This window comes from Ailuropoda melanoleuca, chromosome 11 (genome assembly GCF_002007445.2).
Source record: "Ailuropoda melanoleuca isolate Jingjing chromosome 11, ASM200744v2, whole genome shotgun sequence".
In the NCBI taxonomy this organism is placed as follows: Eukaryota; Metazoa; Chordata; class Mammalia; order Carnivora; family Ursidae; genus Ailuropoda; species Ailuropoda melanoleuca.
Genome location: NC_048228.1, coordinates 105,864,515 through 105,878,892, shown reverse-complemented (window position 1 = coordinate 105,878,892; position 14,378 = coordinate 105,864,515). Strand labels below are relative to the sequence as shown.

Sequence of the window (14,378 nt, the reverse complement as noted above, 5' to 3'; positions counted from 1 at the left end):
GACGTTGAGGTCGGGGAGGCAGAATTTGAATGGCGGGGCTCCCCACCCCCACCCCAGGGCTGTGCTGTGCCGCCGAGGATTCGGGGTGCTGACGGGCACTTCTGCCTCCAAGCTGGACAGGAAGGAGAGGGAAGGAAGAGAAAGCAGACCGGGAAAGAGCCACAAGGGCCCGGGGGTAGGGGCGCCCGTGCCAGCCCCACCGCCCACGGCCTGTCACACACGGACATGTCTGTCCCTGCCATGGGGGGCGCGCCCGCCTCTGTCAGCTCGACACTCCAACAAGACCTCATGGTTCTTTGTGCCACCCAGTGGGTCTTTCGTGGGCAGCTTGGTCCCCGGAAGCATGACCAGATACCCCCCCGCCGCAAGCGCAGCCCTCCCTGGCACTCCCAGAGCCCTGGACGGTGGGCGCAGCAGGAGGTCGGACACAGTGTTGACTGACAAACGGTGGCCCCTGACTCTCCCCGCAGGCCCGAGGGACAGCTGCTCTGGGCCGTGTTGTGGAGGGAGTTTAAGCCCCAGGACGACGTGATTTCTTCGTGGCCCCGGGAAAAAGAGCGGGACGTGGTTGCCATCCCAGCTCTGTGCCCTCCTAGCCCGGTGACGTGTGGCATGTCCTGCCCGTGATGCCGAATGACGCGCATACGTGAAGTAACATGTGGGGGTTATGTGGGACCACTGTGTATAGCCCCAGTGACTTCATGGGAATGTGCCAGACCCATGGCCCAGCTCTGAAACCTGTTTCGGGGGACCCTAGGCCCCCAGCAGCGTGAGCTCGGCAAATGCCTCCATGAGCCTGCCACCGGTCTTGGGCCAGGTGGCAGCAGCCTGGTTATCAACAGGAAAGCAGGACAGCCAGCACATCAGGGAGCCCCGGGACCACGGGGGCCAAGGGCATTCTGATGGTTACAGCTCCCTGGAAGCAGTCTGAAGAGCAAATGCCCAGAACTGAACGGCTCACAGTCGGCCAGGTCAGATGAGAAGTGGGGGATGGCCTTTCGGGGTCTTACTGGGGCCCCGGCTTTGGAGCCAAGAGGGCTTCCCAGCCACTCAAAGGACCCAGGTGCCCGTCCAACTGGGCCTCCGGACCTGAAGCTGTGTCCGGGAAGTCATGGCCTCCTGGGCCATGCCCGACGCCGTCCCGTGGGTGCCCCGAATGATGCGTAGTCCTCTGACCTCTCCAACTCAGTCCCTCCCTTGCTATCAGAATGGGGAACACCCTGTCCTCCCAGAAGCCTCCTGACCCCGATCCCACCCCAGGCTGGAGTGCTTGCCTCCCTGCCTCCTGGGTCTGAAGGCAGAGGGGCCCTTCTGACGGAATGAGGGCCACGCACGTCCAACCTACGTGACTCTCCTGGGGGTGGGACCTGGGTCTGACTCAGACTGTGGAATGACAGCATCTGCAATAAATATTTGCTCGTGGGCGGCAACAGGTGCATCCCAGGCTCATTAGTTAAGTTAAATAAGGAATGTTTTAGGTATCGGCCAAGCTTTTCTGGATGTGCAGCCCTGAGGAGTTAAACCCGTGATGCAGGACAGAAGGTGGGACCGTGTTCTGGGGCGCCTGGTGGGGGAGGGGGGCAGGCTGCAGGCAGGTCATCCTGACACCAGGCCCACGTGATCAGTCCCAACATAAACATGGTTATTTTCGTGAAGTTTTTTTTTTTTTTTTTTAAGATTTTATTTATGACGGAGAGAGAGGGAGGGAGGGAATGGGAGGAGGAGCAGAGGGAGAGGGACAAGCTGACCCAACGCTGAGCGCCAAGCCCAACTCAGGGCTGGATCCCAGGACCCTGAGACCATGACCTGTGCTGAAACCAAGAGTCGGACTCAACCGACTGAGCCACCCTGGTGCCTCAAATTTATTAAAAAGCTCGAAGGGCCCTTACAGGTCGTGCAGTGAGGGTCTGAAGGTACAGGCCCGGCAAGCTTGACCGTGCCCAAGGTCAGACAGCTGGGAAGGCACAGAAGTGGGATTCACACCAGGAGGTGGGGCTTCTGCTCCCGCCTACCGTGGATGTCCCATCCGAATTTATAAATAACACCTTCTGCACTCTGTGGAGTTCTGTACAACATGGAGTTGAGAAAGGGTTTCATGGCTAAGTTTTGGAAACCACGGGCCCAGCCCAGACTGTCCGTTCTGCAGATCGGGGCACAGACCTGGGGACAGGGACTGAACTGCTGCTGGCCATGCAGGGGTTTGTGATAGAGGCAGTAGGCCTGGGGTCCAACCCCCAAACTGGGATGATCCCCCGAGACCGCGCCGCTCCCTGCACTGGGCAGGCAGCTCTGCTGGGGGCCGCGCGGTAGTGTGGTGGCCCAGGGGACAGATCTCAGTGCAACCCTGGCCCTGCCGCTAGTATGCAGTGTGACCCCGTCTCTGAATCTGTCTTCTCCGTGCATCAGGGTTGTCCCTGTACCTCCCCGCTCCAAGTGCAAGGATCACATAAGGTCACCCGCGTTCCCCCCTCTCTGGACCATCGGGGGGTCTGGGAGGCAAAGACACACCGTGAATGCATCTTGTGGCCTCGCAAATCTGTGGGATCAGAGAGGGGGATGGGCTGACCTCTTACCTCCTCCCACTGCTCTGGCACAGAGGGATGCCACCCCGCGAGCACGCCCAGTGCGTGGGATTTCGGGCAGACCCCCGGGTGACACAGGAGTTAACCCGGTAGGGGTGCAGCTGCCACCTGCCATGGCCAGATGGGCCACGTCCACAGAAAACAGAGGCAGCCACCCCCCAAAGGTCAGTGCAAGGTCTCCAAACCACAGAAAGAACATAGGTCTCCTGACCTCTGCAAAGACGCAGACCCACGGCTCATCGGGGGTCCACCACTGGGGAGGAGCGGCGTGGCGGCTTTGTCCTCAACGTCAGGGAAGAAACAAAAGACCCGAGGGACTCAGACACAGGTCCCTATCTGAGGGGGCACTAAGTTCACGGAGGGACCCAAGCTGCTCTAGCACCCCTAAATGGCTCGCGTTGACTGTATTTCTGTGGAACTATCATTGCGCATCACTGAACAAGGGCTATGGCTTCACCAACTTCTTGCCAACGGGGTGGCTGATCCAAACCACAATAACCACGTGTGCCCTCTGATAGGTGCCTGGAGTCTCACAGATCCCTGAGGCCACGCGGGCTCCTCCCCTGGTAGGACCCGATGCACAGCAGGGCAGCAGTGGGCGAAACCCGGGGGAGGGCGGGGGCGGGAGGGGGCACCATGGTCTGCGCGCTGACTGAGAATGTCAGTTCTGCTCTTCGTAACTCCCTTAGTGAGTTCAATGCAAGTGTCACGAACGTTCAAGAGTTTTTTTTTTTGTTTTTTTGGGTTTTTTTTAAAGATTTTATTTATTTATGTGACAGAGAGACAGCCAGCGAGAGAGGGAACACAGCAGGGGGAGTGGGAGAGGAAGAAGCAGGCTCCCAGCGGAGGAGCCTGACGCAGGACTCGATCCCAGAACACCAGGATCACGCCCTGAGCCAAAGGCACACGCTTAATGACTGTGCCACCCAGGCGCCCCAAGAGTTTTTTTAAATAAAGACAAGACAAACAGTAGATTTCATGAAACGTTTATTTTGGCTGCTTTCGGACCTTCACTTTCTGCTTCCCAGTACGGAACGTGGCCAGGCTTTTCTGAGCGCTCCACACTCCAGATTCTTCCCATTTCCTAGTTCCCGTGGATGCATCCAGACCCTCATGAACTCACCCACCCGCTCGACAGGAGAGCGCGTGGCGGGCTGTGGGAGCCAGAGCTCCCCACGAACACGCCCTGCCCAGAGCCGCCGCCTCCCCACCTCCGAGCACCAGGATCAGGGGCTGACAGGCTCAGGCAGCCCTGCGTCGGCCCCAGACCTGCGAACAGCTGTCAAGGCTACGCAGGGACCGAATAAATAAGAAATGCCATCACCGACTTCACCCAGCAGCACGTGTGGTTCTTTGAAAAACAAATCCGACACAAAAGGAAACGGCCGGCGAGGGGGTCTTGGAAGTGGAGACGGAAGCAGCTCATCTGTAAAGTGCTCTTCGGGGCGGGACGCCAGCTTCGCTCTGCGAGGTCGGCACCGTGGGTCGACGCCATGCATGCAATTCCCACGACGCCGGGCGTCCTGGGGGCACAGAGCTGGCGCTCTCGGGGGTGTGAGCAGGCTGCACGTGACGGGGTCTCCAAGCACTGCGTCTGCACACGCGCACACGCACGCACACACACACATACACTCAGCGTTAGTGTCGTGCCGTCTGGCTGGGGGGGCCACACGGGGTCAGGTCCTGACCGTGACACGCACTGACAGCTCCTCGGCGGGGGCCGCGCACTCACGCGGCCGACAGGAACGGGAAGAAGAAGAAGTCGAAGGCGAACTTGACCGCGCCGTGCACGGTGCTGCGCCAGTCGCGCTCGATCTTCACGTGCCGCCTGGCGGGTGACAGCTGGGCCATGCAGTTGAGGCAGCTGATGGCCTTGAGCTCGAAGACGGGCCACTTGCTGCCCAGGCGGCCCTCGAGGACGGTGCTGAACTCGATGAGGCTGCCCTGGCGCAGGCCGAGCAGCGCGTCCTTGAACTCGCCGCTGGCCCGCAGCACGATGTCCTTGGTGACGTCGTCCTCCTCCGGGCTGCGGGAGCCGTTGGTGCCACTGTACGGCATGCCCACCGTGATCTCGAACTTGTAGCGGTCGAACTTCTTGATGTGGCAGGGGTGCTTGGCCAGCTGCTTGAGGCGGCAGAGCTCCTCCTCGGCCGTGGACGTGTTGCCGGGGCTGCAGGCGGGGTAGGCGTCGCCGTAGAGACAGCGCATCCAGTCGCCGATGAAGAACGGGAGCATGTTGATGGCCGACTCGGCGCTGTTGTCGATCTCCGTCACCCGGACGTACTTGAAGCGGCCCGTCCACGTGACCCGGTGGCCCTCCAGGTGGCTGCACAGGATCTGGGTGCGGGCCATGTTGGTCTCCTTCCAGGCGCGGGGCCCGCACAGGAAGCCGTACTGCTGCCAGGTCAGCGTGGAGTTGTACACCTTCATGCCCTCCGACCGGTACACGTAGAACCAGCAGAAGAGCACGATGGCCGAGATCCACACCAGGATGAGCTTGACGATGGAGTTGCGCGTCAGCGACTTGACCATGTCCACCACCGAGAAGCTGGCCTTGGTCCACCAGCGGACCAGCAGGGGCACGCTGCACACCACCACGGTGACGGTGATCTTGGTGAGCTCCAGGGACAGGAACCAGCGGGCAAAGTGCACCAGGCCCATCAGCGCCAGGCCGGCCGCCAGGATCGGGAGGGCGAACAGGAAGAGGAAGTAGCCCATGGAGGCGCGGACGAGCCCCAGGCTGGTGGACTCGAGCAGGATGACCACAGACAGCTCGCACCACATGAAGCAGACCAGGTAGGGCACCAGGTAGCAGTAGGTGCCCTTGAAGTTCCTCAGCCGTGCCATGCGGAAGAAGAGATAGAGCAGGTAGACGTAGAGCAGGCAGGGGAGGCTGGCGTTCAGGACGACGAACGGGCCGACGGGCACGGAGAAGAAGGTCTGGCCCAGGAGCTTCAGGTGGCGCCAGTCGAAGGGCAGCGCGGGCAGCAGGGAGAGCAGGCCGGCGGCCACCTCGGTCACCAGGGCCCTCCGGGTGTAGGGCTCGGCGGAGGCGCTCAGGCTCATGTAGCTGGTGGCGGTGAAGAAGATGGACACGACGGCCAGCTCCGAGCAGGGGATGCAGTCCTTGTTGGCGATGGGGAAGGAGAAGATGACGAAGACGACGGACAGCAGGAAGTGCAGGTAGGGCTCCAGGTGGTTCCAGCCGAAGTTCACCTCGGCCTGCTCCACGTCCAGGTTGGGCTCGAAGCGCAGGAGCAGGCCCGTGAGGGTGCGGAAGCTCTCCCAGGCCCTGCTGTCCTGGAACACCTTGAGGGTGCAGATCACCATGGAGACGAAGGACAGGTAGAAGACGACCAGCGGGATGAAGAGGGCGAAGAAGTCGATGGTCAGGTTGCTGATGATCAAGAAGAAGATGAGGGCGTTGATGTGGTGGGTGGGGACGATGGTGGACAGCCAGTGCACGCCCGCCCGGGAGGCCATGTCGATCAGGTACTCCTTGATTTCCATGATGGCGTGCAAGGGGTACTTGACCACCTGGGGGGGCGGAGACAAAGACGGGGCTTCGGAAGCAAGTCAGCCCAGGAGCCCCACCCCTGTCCTCGACACTCCGCCAAGCACCCGAGTTCTGCTCGAAGTGAACAGCTCGCCCCCGAGCGCCTGGTCACAGCGGGTCCTTCCCCTGTCAACACCCTGTCCACGAAGTGACGTCTTCCCCAGGCTCTACTGTCTAGACCGACCCTCCCTCAATTCCACCCAGTCCTGCAGGTCCTGCTTCTCTCCTCTAGGCCCCTGGAGCCCATCCCCTGGCTCCCCTTCTGTCCCAACCTTCTGCCAGGGTTTCTGGACTCCTGCGAGCCAGTGTCCCCTTCCAGACCTCAAGCACCTGGAGGAACGCACCTGGCTTTCCTCCTCCCTCCCCACAGGGCCTCGCTGGTGGAGACAGGAGCCCTGGCTGCCGGCGTGGGAGCGGGGCTTCTAAACTGGCCACCCCTGCAGCAAGGGCTGCCCTCCCAAGCCTCGGCCCCCCAGTCCGCTAAGGGCAGAGGAACCCATACTTTCAAGCCCATGAAGGGCTCTGAACAGTCCCAGGGGTGGCGGCGGGTGTGGGGACTCCAAAAGGAAAGCTCCGTGTAAATGTGAACCGGGGGCTCAGCATGTCATAACCAAATGGAGACGATTCATCTGTACGGGGCCAGAGGAGATGTGCTCGCTCGTGGCAGGGGACCCCGAGAAGCAGCTGCCTGCCGCCACCTACACACACCCGTGCTGCTCCGAACAGACACACCCCCCACGGCCACTCCTGCAATCTGCACCCGGGGCAAAGGGCAGGGTGACCCTCAGATGTCACACAGCAAAGGATGAATGAGGGACATGGGGGAGGTGAGCAGGGGTGCAGCCTAGGGGAGGAGGCAGGGGCTGATTCCACCACCCGGGCCAGACTCCACACCTGTGCAGAACTCCCAGAGGCTTCCAGCCCTGCCAGGGCTCAGGGAAACAAGAGACAGGCTGGAGGTGCCAGCCCTCAGGTGGTGTGGTGTGGAAGGCAGGGTGTGTCTGGAGGGGCAAAGGCGTGGACCCCCAACTGCACAAGATCGCCCATGGGTGGGGGCAGGGAAGCCTGGCTGCTGCCCGGAGCTTCTTGGAGGGGCTATGCGACGGACGCCCACCACCCCCCCGGGAGGTGGGCAGCATGGCCTCAGCCTCTTCTGCCCGGCCAGAGCGTGGAGAAGACTGGCCAATGAGGGGGATCCTGGGGGAGGATAACCGAGTGACCATACCCGGATGTGGCTGTCATCTGTCCAAATGCCTTGGCTGTCAACTCAAGATGACCCGGAAGCAACTGGATAGTGCGTTTTCCACAGAGGAGAGGAAGCCGGGCTCACACAGGAGTCGGAGATATTAAAGAACATTGGTGTGTGCCCGCCTGTCCGGACACATACGTGTGTGAACAGCCGCATTCCTTCTTACACGTTTGTGACAGCCCACTTACTCTCGTTCTAGAACAAGCCGGAAAGTGAACAAAAGGCCCCTTGCAGCTCGCGGGGGGCCAGTGACCTGCCATGAACACAGCCACCACCCTCCCACATGACCGGGGATGGGCACTAGCGAGTTTCGGGCCCCGGAATGTGAGCCTCGGTGGGTGCTTCTGAGCGGCTGGGAACACAGACTCGCACCAGGCTTCCCCTGGGAAGGCCCCTTGGACACAGAGCCAGAGCGGCCAGGCTCGGAGTCCCGGAGTGCGTCAGCCGCACCAGTGCAGCTAATCCCCTGAGAGGTGGCCGGGCCAGCGGCAGGACAGACCACAGGCGTCCCCTGGGGCTGCCGTAGCTCACCGTCCTCCTCTGTGCAAGCAGCCCGCGCCTGAAAATGAATCTGATGTTCTTTAAAAGACAGTGAAGCTTCTCAAAAAAAAAAAAAAAAGGAAAAAATCTGGATGGAACTGGAGAGTATTATGCTAAGCAAAGTAAGTCAATCAGAGAAAGACAATTATCATGTGATTTCACTCATATGTGGATTTTAAGAAACGAAACAGAGGATCATAGGGGAAGGGAGGGAAAAATAAAATAAGGGGAAACTAGAGAGGGAGACAAACCATGAGAGCCTCTTAACCACAGGAAACAAACTGAGGGCCGCTGGAGGGGAGGGGTGGGGGACGGGGTAACTAGGTGACGGGCATTAAGGAGGCACATGATGCGATGAGCTCTGGGTATTACACACAACTGATGAACAGCTGAACTCTGCATCTGAAACTACACGTTAACTGAATTAAAAAAAAAAAAAAAGACCATGAAGCTTCTCGAACATGATGTCCAGTGGTGTCCGGCCTCTGTCTGCACATGGAGGTGCCTGGGCCACTAGGACCAGGGAGTCCCCTCCTTTCAGGGCCCCCACTCGGCCCTCAGTAGCTTCCAGCCAAGCCCTACACTTGGGGCCCCACCCAGCTGGGAAACTGAAAACCTTTTCTGTAGACCAAGTCCAACAAATTAAAATGAGCTGTTTTCTGAGCAGGAAAGAAGGTTTAAAAAATGAGCAGGGAGTCAGTTCTATGACAGGACAGCACCTGTCACCAGGCAGGTCACAGCAAGGCCATGTCAACCCGACTCAGCTCAGACCCAAGTGAAAGTGTGCACACTGGACTTCCCAATGACTCAATGTGAAACTGTGGATTTTTACATATTACTAAATTTACTCTTATGAGGGTTTCATCTGCCGCAAAAGGCTGGAGCAGCGCGGGGCCCGGAGTCTGGAGCAGGCTGTGGGAGTCACACCCACTCACGTGGCGCCTGGCACTTCGTGAGGGTGGGAAGACGAGCGCGCTGCCCTTCCTCTGGCTCCAACAGGCAATGAAAAGCTGGAAAAGCCTTTGGTTTTAGAGACGCCTGCTAGGACTCATCATCTCTTTTACAAAAGACTTTTAATGAGACAAACCGTAAAGGCATCAAAGCGCTCTGACAATTTCAAAAACTGAAAGAAAACAGAGCCTCGTTTACTTGTTGTTGGGATACTTTAAATCTCTTTGCCCAAAAAGGACTCTCAGATGTTTGGACAGCCCTGAGCTTGTCACCCATAAGAAGGGTGACATAATTTACCGTCCCAACCAGGCTGCCTTGAAAGCGGGCACTGTTAGCAACTACGCTGGGACAGCCACGCGGCCTGCCCATAGTTCTCCGGGCTCACCCTTTCACCTTTGACCCTCGCTGGCATTTGGGGAAAGCCTCCTCTTGGTCGAGAACCATGGCAAGCGCTCCACCCTCCTTCTCTCATGTTCTAGGGAAACTAACAGCGTCCATCTGTGAACACACTTAGCCCAGGCCTGCCCGAGCAGACCTGTGACAACAGTTGTGAGCTCCCTGGGTCAAGCTCCTTGGCCCTCCTGGCCTGCGGCTCAGAACTTCACCCCGGACACAGCGCCTGTCCTCTGCCCGATGGTCCCGAGCGTGGCCACCATACCGGCCACGCTGGGCCGCGGCATCTCCATGCAGTTTCCGAGTCGGCCTCCCCACCCGGATGGCGCCCGATCTGAACCTCCACATCCAGGCGCCCAGGAGGGGCCACACTGATCTGCCTCCAGTGCGGGGACTTCAGCGCACTTCCTGTCCCTGCCACTCCCACATGCTGGTGGCCGGGCTGGCCCCTGCCCCCTGCCTCACGGATGGTGGGTCACACACGCTCCTGCTCAGCTCAGTACCACGGACTCTTGGATGACGAACGTCACGGGCCTCATGACGATTTGTCTGCTCAGAGCCCCTCGTGCTGATGGACCTGCCTGGGACTGGCGGCTACACTTGGGGACACCCTGGTGTGCTTTGCAAAGTGGGAGAGCTGACCTGGGGAACCTGTGAGAGCTGCCATGGCCCACGCCGACCACCTGCACTGTAAGTCTCAACCACATGACTGAGAGAGTGACAGCTGTCACCCCAGGGGCATGACCCACCATTCCTGGCTTTCTGCACCTGTGTGTGTGCTCTGCGCACGCTCTTTGCCGCTGCTGCTGCTCGCCGGCCGACGGCGGGGCGAGGGTGCCTCCCTTCCAGCCAGCGCACGGTGACCTCCTCGCCGCTGTCCACACCACACCCACTCGCCCCGCAGATCTGGATAAACAGCTACCTGGCAGGGTGCTCACGGTCTCTGAATACTGGCACTTAGGTTTTGGGGGAAGGCGTCTTTGAGAAGCCGACCTCCGCTCCTGCCCCAGATGGATCACTTTCCAAAATGACAAAGTCTACGTGCAAGTCAGACCCCAGCGCACAGCACGCCGCTGCCCACGGCACTTCGCAGGGAAAGAACAGGACGGCTTGTCCGCCACTCCCAAGCATGCCCGCCCCCAGCAACACCCTTGGGTTTGGAGCCTGATGGCAAAGGAAAGGCCCCCTTCAGGAGAACACATCCTGTCCTCCAGGCAGAGAGGGGAGCCCGGGAGATGTAGTGAGCGAATAACCACGGGGACCATCCTTACACGCTGCACCTCCCCCGACAAGCTGCATAGTCTGGAAGGGTTCTGTGTCGGGCAAGGGCAGGGGCCTCCCACCCACCCCTCCCTGGACAGCACCAGGGTGCGTGGAAGGGCAGGTGGGAGCCCTGGTGGTCGGAGCCCTCCGGCCCCACTCACCTTCAGCCGCAGGGGCAGGTCCTCGGGGCTCTTGCCCGCCAGCTCGTCGTCATCATCGTCCTGCAGGAACAGGTTGGCGGGAATGATGCCCTTGGCATACTTCTTGGTGATCTCCACGAAGTCGTCCAGCGCTATGTAGCTCTTAGCTGGGCCCAAGAGAGAAGGACACAGGGTCACCTCACACAGACAGGCCAGGCAGCGAAGGCGGCCAGGGCCCAGAGGGAAGGCAAGCAGGCTTGGGAGCCAACGCCTCTCTGTCCGGGACAGACAGCAGGGCAAGGACGGCCGGTGGGGAGAAGAAAGGCAGACAGGATGGACTTCACGCCGCCTCCTCGCCATGGTGACACCGGTCCCTGCCCTGAACTTCCCTCTCCCCAGCTCTCAGGCCCAGGGTCTGCCTGAGTGGTCCCTGCAGTCACCTTCACCACCGGCCCCTTCCTGCCACCTCCTTCAGCCCTGGCTTCTCACAGCCTTGCGGACGGTGACCCTGCAGCCCCGCCACCTACTGACCCCTCCACTCAGCACACAGCCACCAGCCCCCGAGGGCTGACCATGTGCCGGGCACCTTCCTCAGCGCTGGGAGTGCCTGGGATCTGTGCACGAATGCAGCGTGTGCCCAAGCCTGGGCTCCTGCTCGAGCGGGGTCACACTCAACAAGGCTGATGGCCAGACGAGGCCGGCTGCTCACCACGGTCGTGTCCACGGCAGGACCGTCCTCCAGGCAGAGAGGGGAGCCGGGCAGGCGCGGGGAGTGAATTAACACAGAGATCACATCACGAGCGGGCCGCCAGCTGAGGGGCCATCACTCCCCAGGTGTCCCTGGGGCTGCCCACGTGGGGGCTGTGTTCTGGGCACCGGGGACACTGGGACGGAAGCTGGTCGCAGAAGAGAGCAACAAGCAGCAGCAAGAGCAAGTCAACAGTGTCAGGAATGAGGCAACCCCCCTGGGAGAGGGGTGCAGACAAGGGCCCGTGTGCTAACACAGGGGGCCGGAAGGCATCCAGGACTGCATGCGGGCCACAGGGCCACCATGAGATGGGGCAGCACCGGTGACAGTAGCAGGTGGACACGCGAGGCGTGAGCTGACACGAGACAACTGGTGGAAGAGACGGGGCCCAGTGGCCTGTCCCGGGCTGTGCGCTGGTGTCGTGGGTGGTCTGACACCATGAGACTGGCCACCAATGCATGGAGCGTGGGCACAGTGGGGTCTGAGGACGGGTCACCAGGAACTTAGACAGGGCCATTCTGGTAGGACGACAAGGGGGAGGTCCCAGAGAGAAGGGGGAGGGGAGCCAGGATGGTGACTGCGGATGTTCCTCTCTGCTTCGTCAGAAAAGGGAGAAACAGAGTGGTTGCTTTGGGAGTGAGGGGTCCGGAGAGGGTCTCATCCTTTTTTTTTCTGAGGCGAGGGGAACAGGCACATTTCACAGGCTGCTGGGAGTGTGCTGGTGGGGAGGCAGGCCTGGCGGGCTGATGACCAGGCAGGGGCCCCTGGACGGTACTGTCCACACCCCCCACGGAGGCCTGGAGAGGCCATGTCTCTGCCCAGCTCTCACCGCAGGTGGGCCTCAGACCCATCCCTCTGAGCCCAGAGCACATGGTCTCCCCTGGACCCCAGGACCTTCTAGCAGTTCCCAGGTACACAGGAAAGTTCTGAGTGGCTAACCATAAGGTGACTAGGGTGGGGAAGGCAGAACTGAGCTCTCTCAGGAGGAATTACCCCTCATCGACTTCTGCCCAGAGGCACCTCTCACCCCAAACACAGTCAGATTCCAGGCTCCTCTGCACTCAAAACCTATCTAGAGAGGCGCCTGGGGGGCTCAGTTGGTTAAGCCACTGCCTTCGGCTCAGATCATGATCCCAGGAGCCTGGGATCAAGCCCCTCGTTGGGCTCCCTGCTCAGCGGGGAGCCTGCTTCTCCCTATCCCTCTGACCACCCCCCTGAACCATTCATGCTCTCTCTCGCTATCTCTGTCTCTCTCAAATAAATACAATCTTAAAAAAAAACACAAACCCATCTAGAACCTTCCCGTTCCTCTGGTGTCCGACAGCCATAGGTGTCTCTCCATGTCAATGTCCTGTACCGCTCTGCGTCCCCCAAACAGAGCAAGAGAGAAAGTCCGTGCATCCCTGTGTGCCCGAGGCCCTGGGAAAGCTTGACTCAGGATTCGACACGTCACCAGAGTTCCAATGACACTTCCCGGACAGACTGCTTACCGGCCCAGTGGGAAGGGGTGTGTGCGCCCCTTTTGTATGATACCCCCTGTCCTGCTGCAACAGAAGCTCTCAGGACTGGGGGGCCCTCAGCCCTCTAATCTGACCATCACTGTGTACAATGGGAAACTGAGCCTCAGAAAGGAAAACCAGGCCTGCCTGAGGTAGGAGAATATGTGGCAGAGCTGGGGGAAGAGCCGGGCCTCCTGTCAGTACTGAGCAGCCCGTGGGTCCCTCCCGTCTGGTCTCCTCCGGGACGGGGGCCCTGGGCACCAAGACCAAGAGTCCGCCCACACAGCTAGGCAGCTGCCCAAGGAGGATCGAGGACCTCTCCTAACCGGATGTCCCAAAGGCACCCACTTCTGCGTGCCCCACTAACGCTGCATTCCTCACCTTCCCACAGCCCATGCTCGGGGGAGCCCCCACACTCCCTGCTGGGTGCCCCTCACTGGGCCTTTGAGGGTGGTTCCCTCCCCTTGCCCTTCAGGGGCTAACTGCCCCTTCATCCTTGCTGACCGGGTCAGGCACCCGGATGCAGTCCTCCACCACCCCCATTGCTCTGTCCTGCACGGACTGTTCCACTGCCCTCTCTGTCCCGTGTCTGTCTTCCCTCATACCGTGTGCTCCTGCCGGGCAGGCTCCGGATCCCACTGCCCGGAATACTGACAGCCCCAAACGGACTGGACTGAAGACCCATCACGCCCCCAAGACGCTGGAGGCTCCAGGTCCAGACTCTGCACCAAGGAGTGGACGTGGTGCCCGGGGTGGTGGGTCTGGGCCTAACAGCTTGGCCAAAGGGGTCACAGGTGCAGGACGGGGGGCCGTACTCACATTCGCTGCTAACCAAGCGCTCCAGCACCCGCCTCTGCTTCTGTAGGGACTTGGGCACCGGGCCTGGCTGTGCCCCTCCGTCTGTGGGTGACAGAGCAGAGACAGAATCAAAGCAGGCTGTTCCCATGGGCCCTGCAGCCCTCTAGCAACTGGCCCATGTGTTGCCGGGGCATCCCCAACCTCTGGGGACCACAGGGCCTCCACGCAGCCCTTGATGGGCACGGTGAGGGCCACCTCTCTGGGCAGCCACGTCTGAGCCTCCAGCCACGAGGCTGACTCGGCCCCCGCTGGGCACAGCCATCCCCTCTACTGATGCAGCCACGGCGACAGACACACCGGTTTCTGGTCAGCATAACGTATCCCCAAATACCTCTGCTGGCATTGTCCCTCGGCCTGATTCTCCCCTGGAAAAGACGGAGCTCTCTGGGGGCCAGGCCTTTTCCTGTCTCCCCAGCCCTGGTGCTGGGAGGAGCTCCACACGAGTCTCTTCAGCGGCTGAGCGCTGAGCCCGGACTGAAATATTCTGCTCTTTTGTCAACATCCACCACCGGCCGCAGCCCAATCTGGCAAACATGCAAGTCTTCCTGCATGCCGGGCACCAAGGCGTGCCTTTGCAGGGTCAGGTCAGGTGGGAGCCA

At 60.6% G+C, this 14,378-nt stretch overlaps 1 protein-coding gene across 1 annotated transcript in view; it reads right to left on the bottom strand.

Annotated features, from left to right (window-relative positions):
• Positions 1–3,545: 3,545 nt before the first annotated feature.
• WFS1 (wolframin ER transmembrane glycoprotein) overlaps positions 3,546–14,378 on the bottom strand; it is a 31,224-nt gene continuing 20,391 nt past the window's right edge. The window contains exons 6-8 of the mRNA XM_002924150.4: positions 13,741–13,821; positions 10,696–10,841; positions 3,546–6,119 (exon numbers count right to left, since the gene is read on the bottom strand). Of these exons, the coding sequence (XP_002924196.1) occupies positions 4,311–6,119; positions 10,696–10,841; positions 13,741–13,821 (2,036 nt within the window). The 3' untranslated portion in view covers positions 3,546–4,310. The remainder of the gene's footprint in view (positions 6,120–10,695; positions 10,842–13,740; positions 13,822–14,378) is intronic.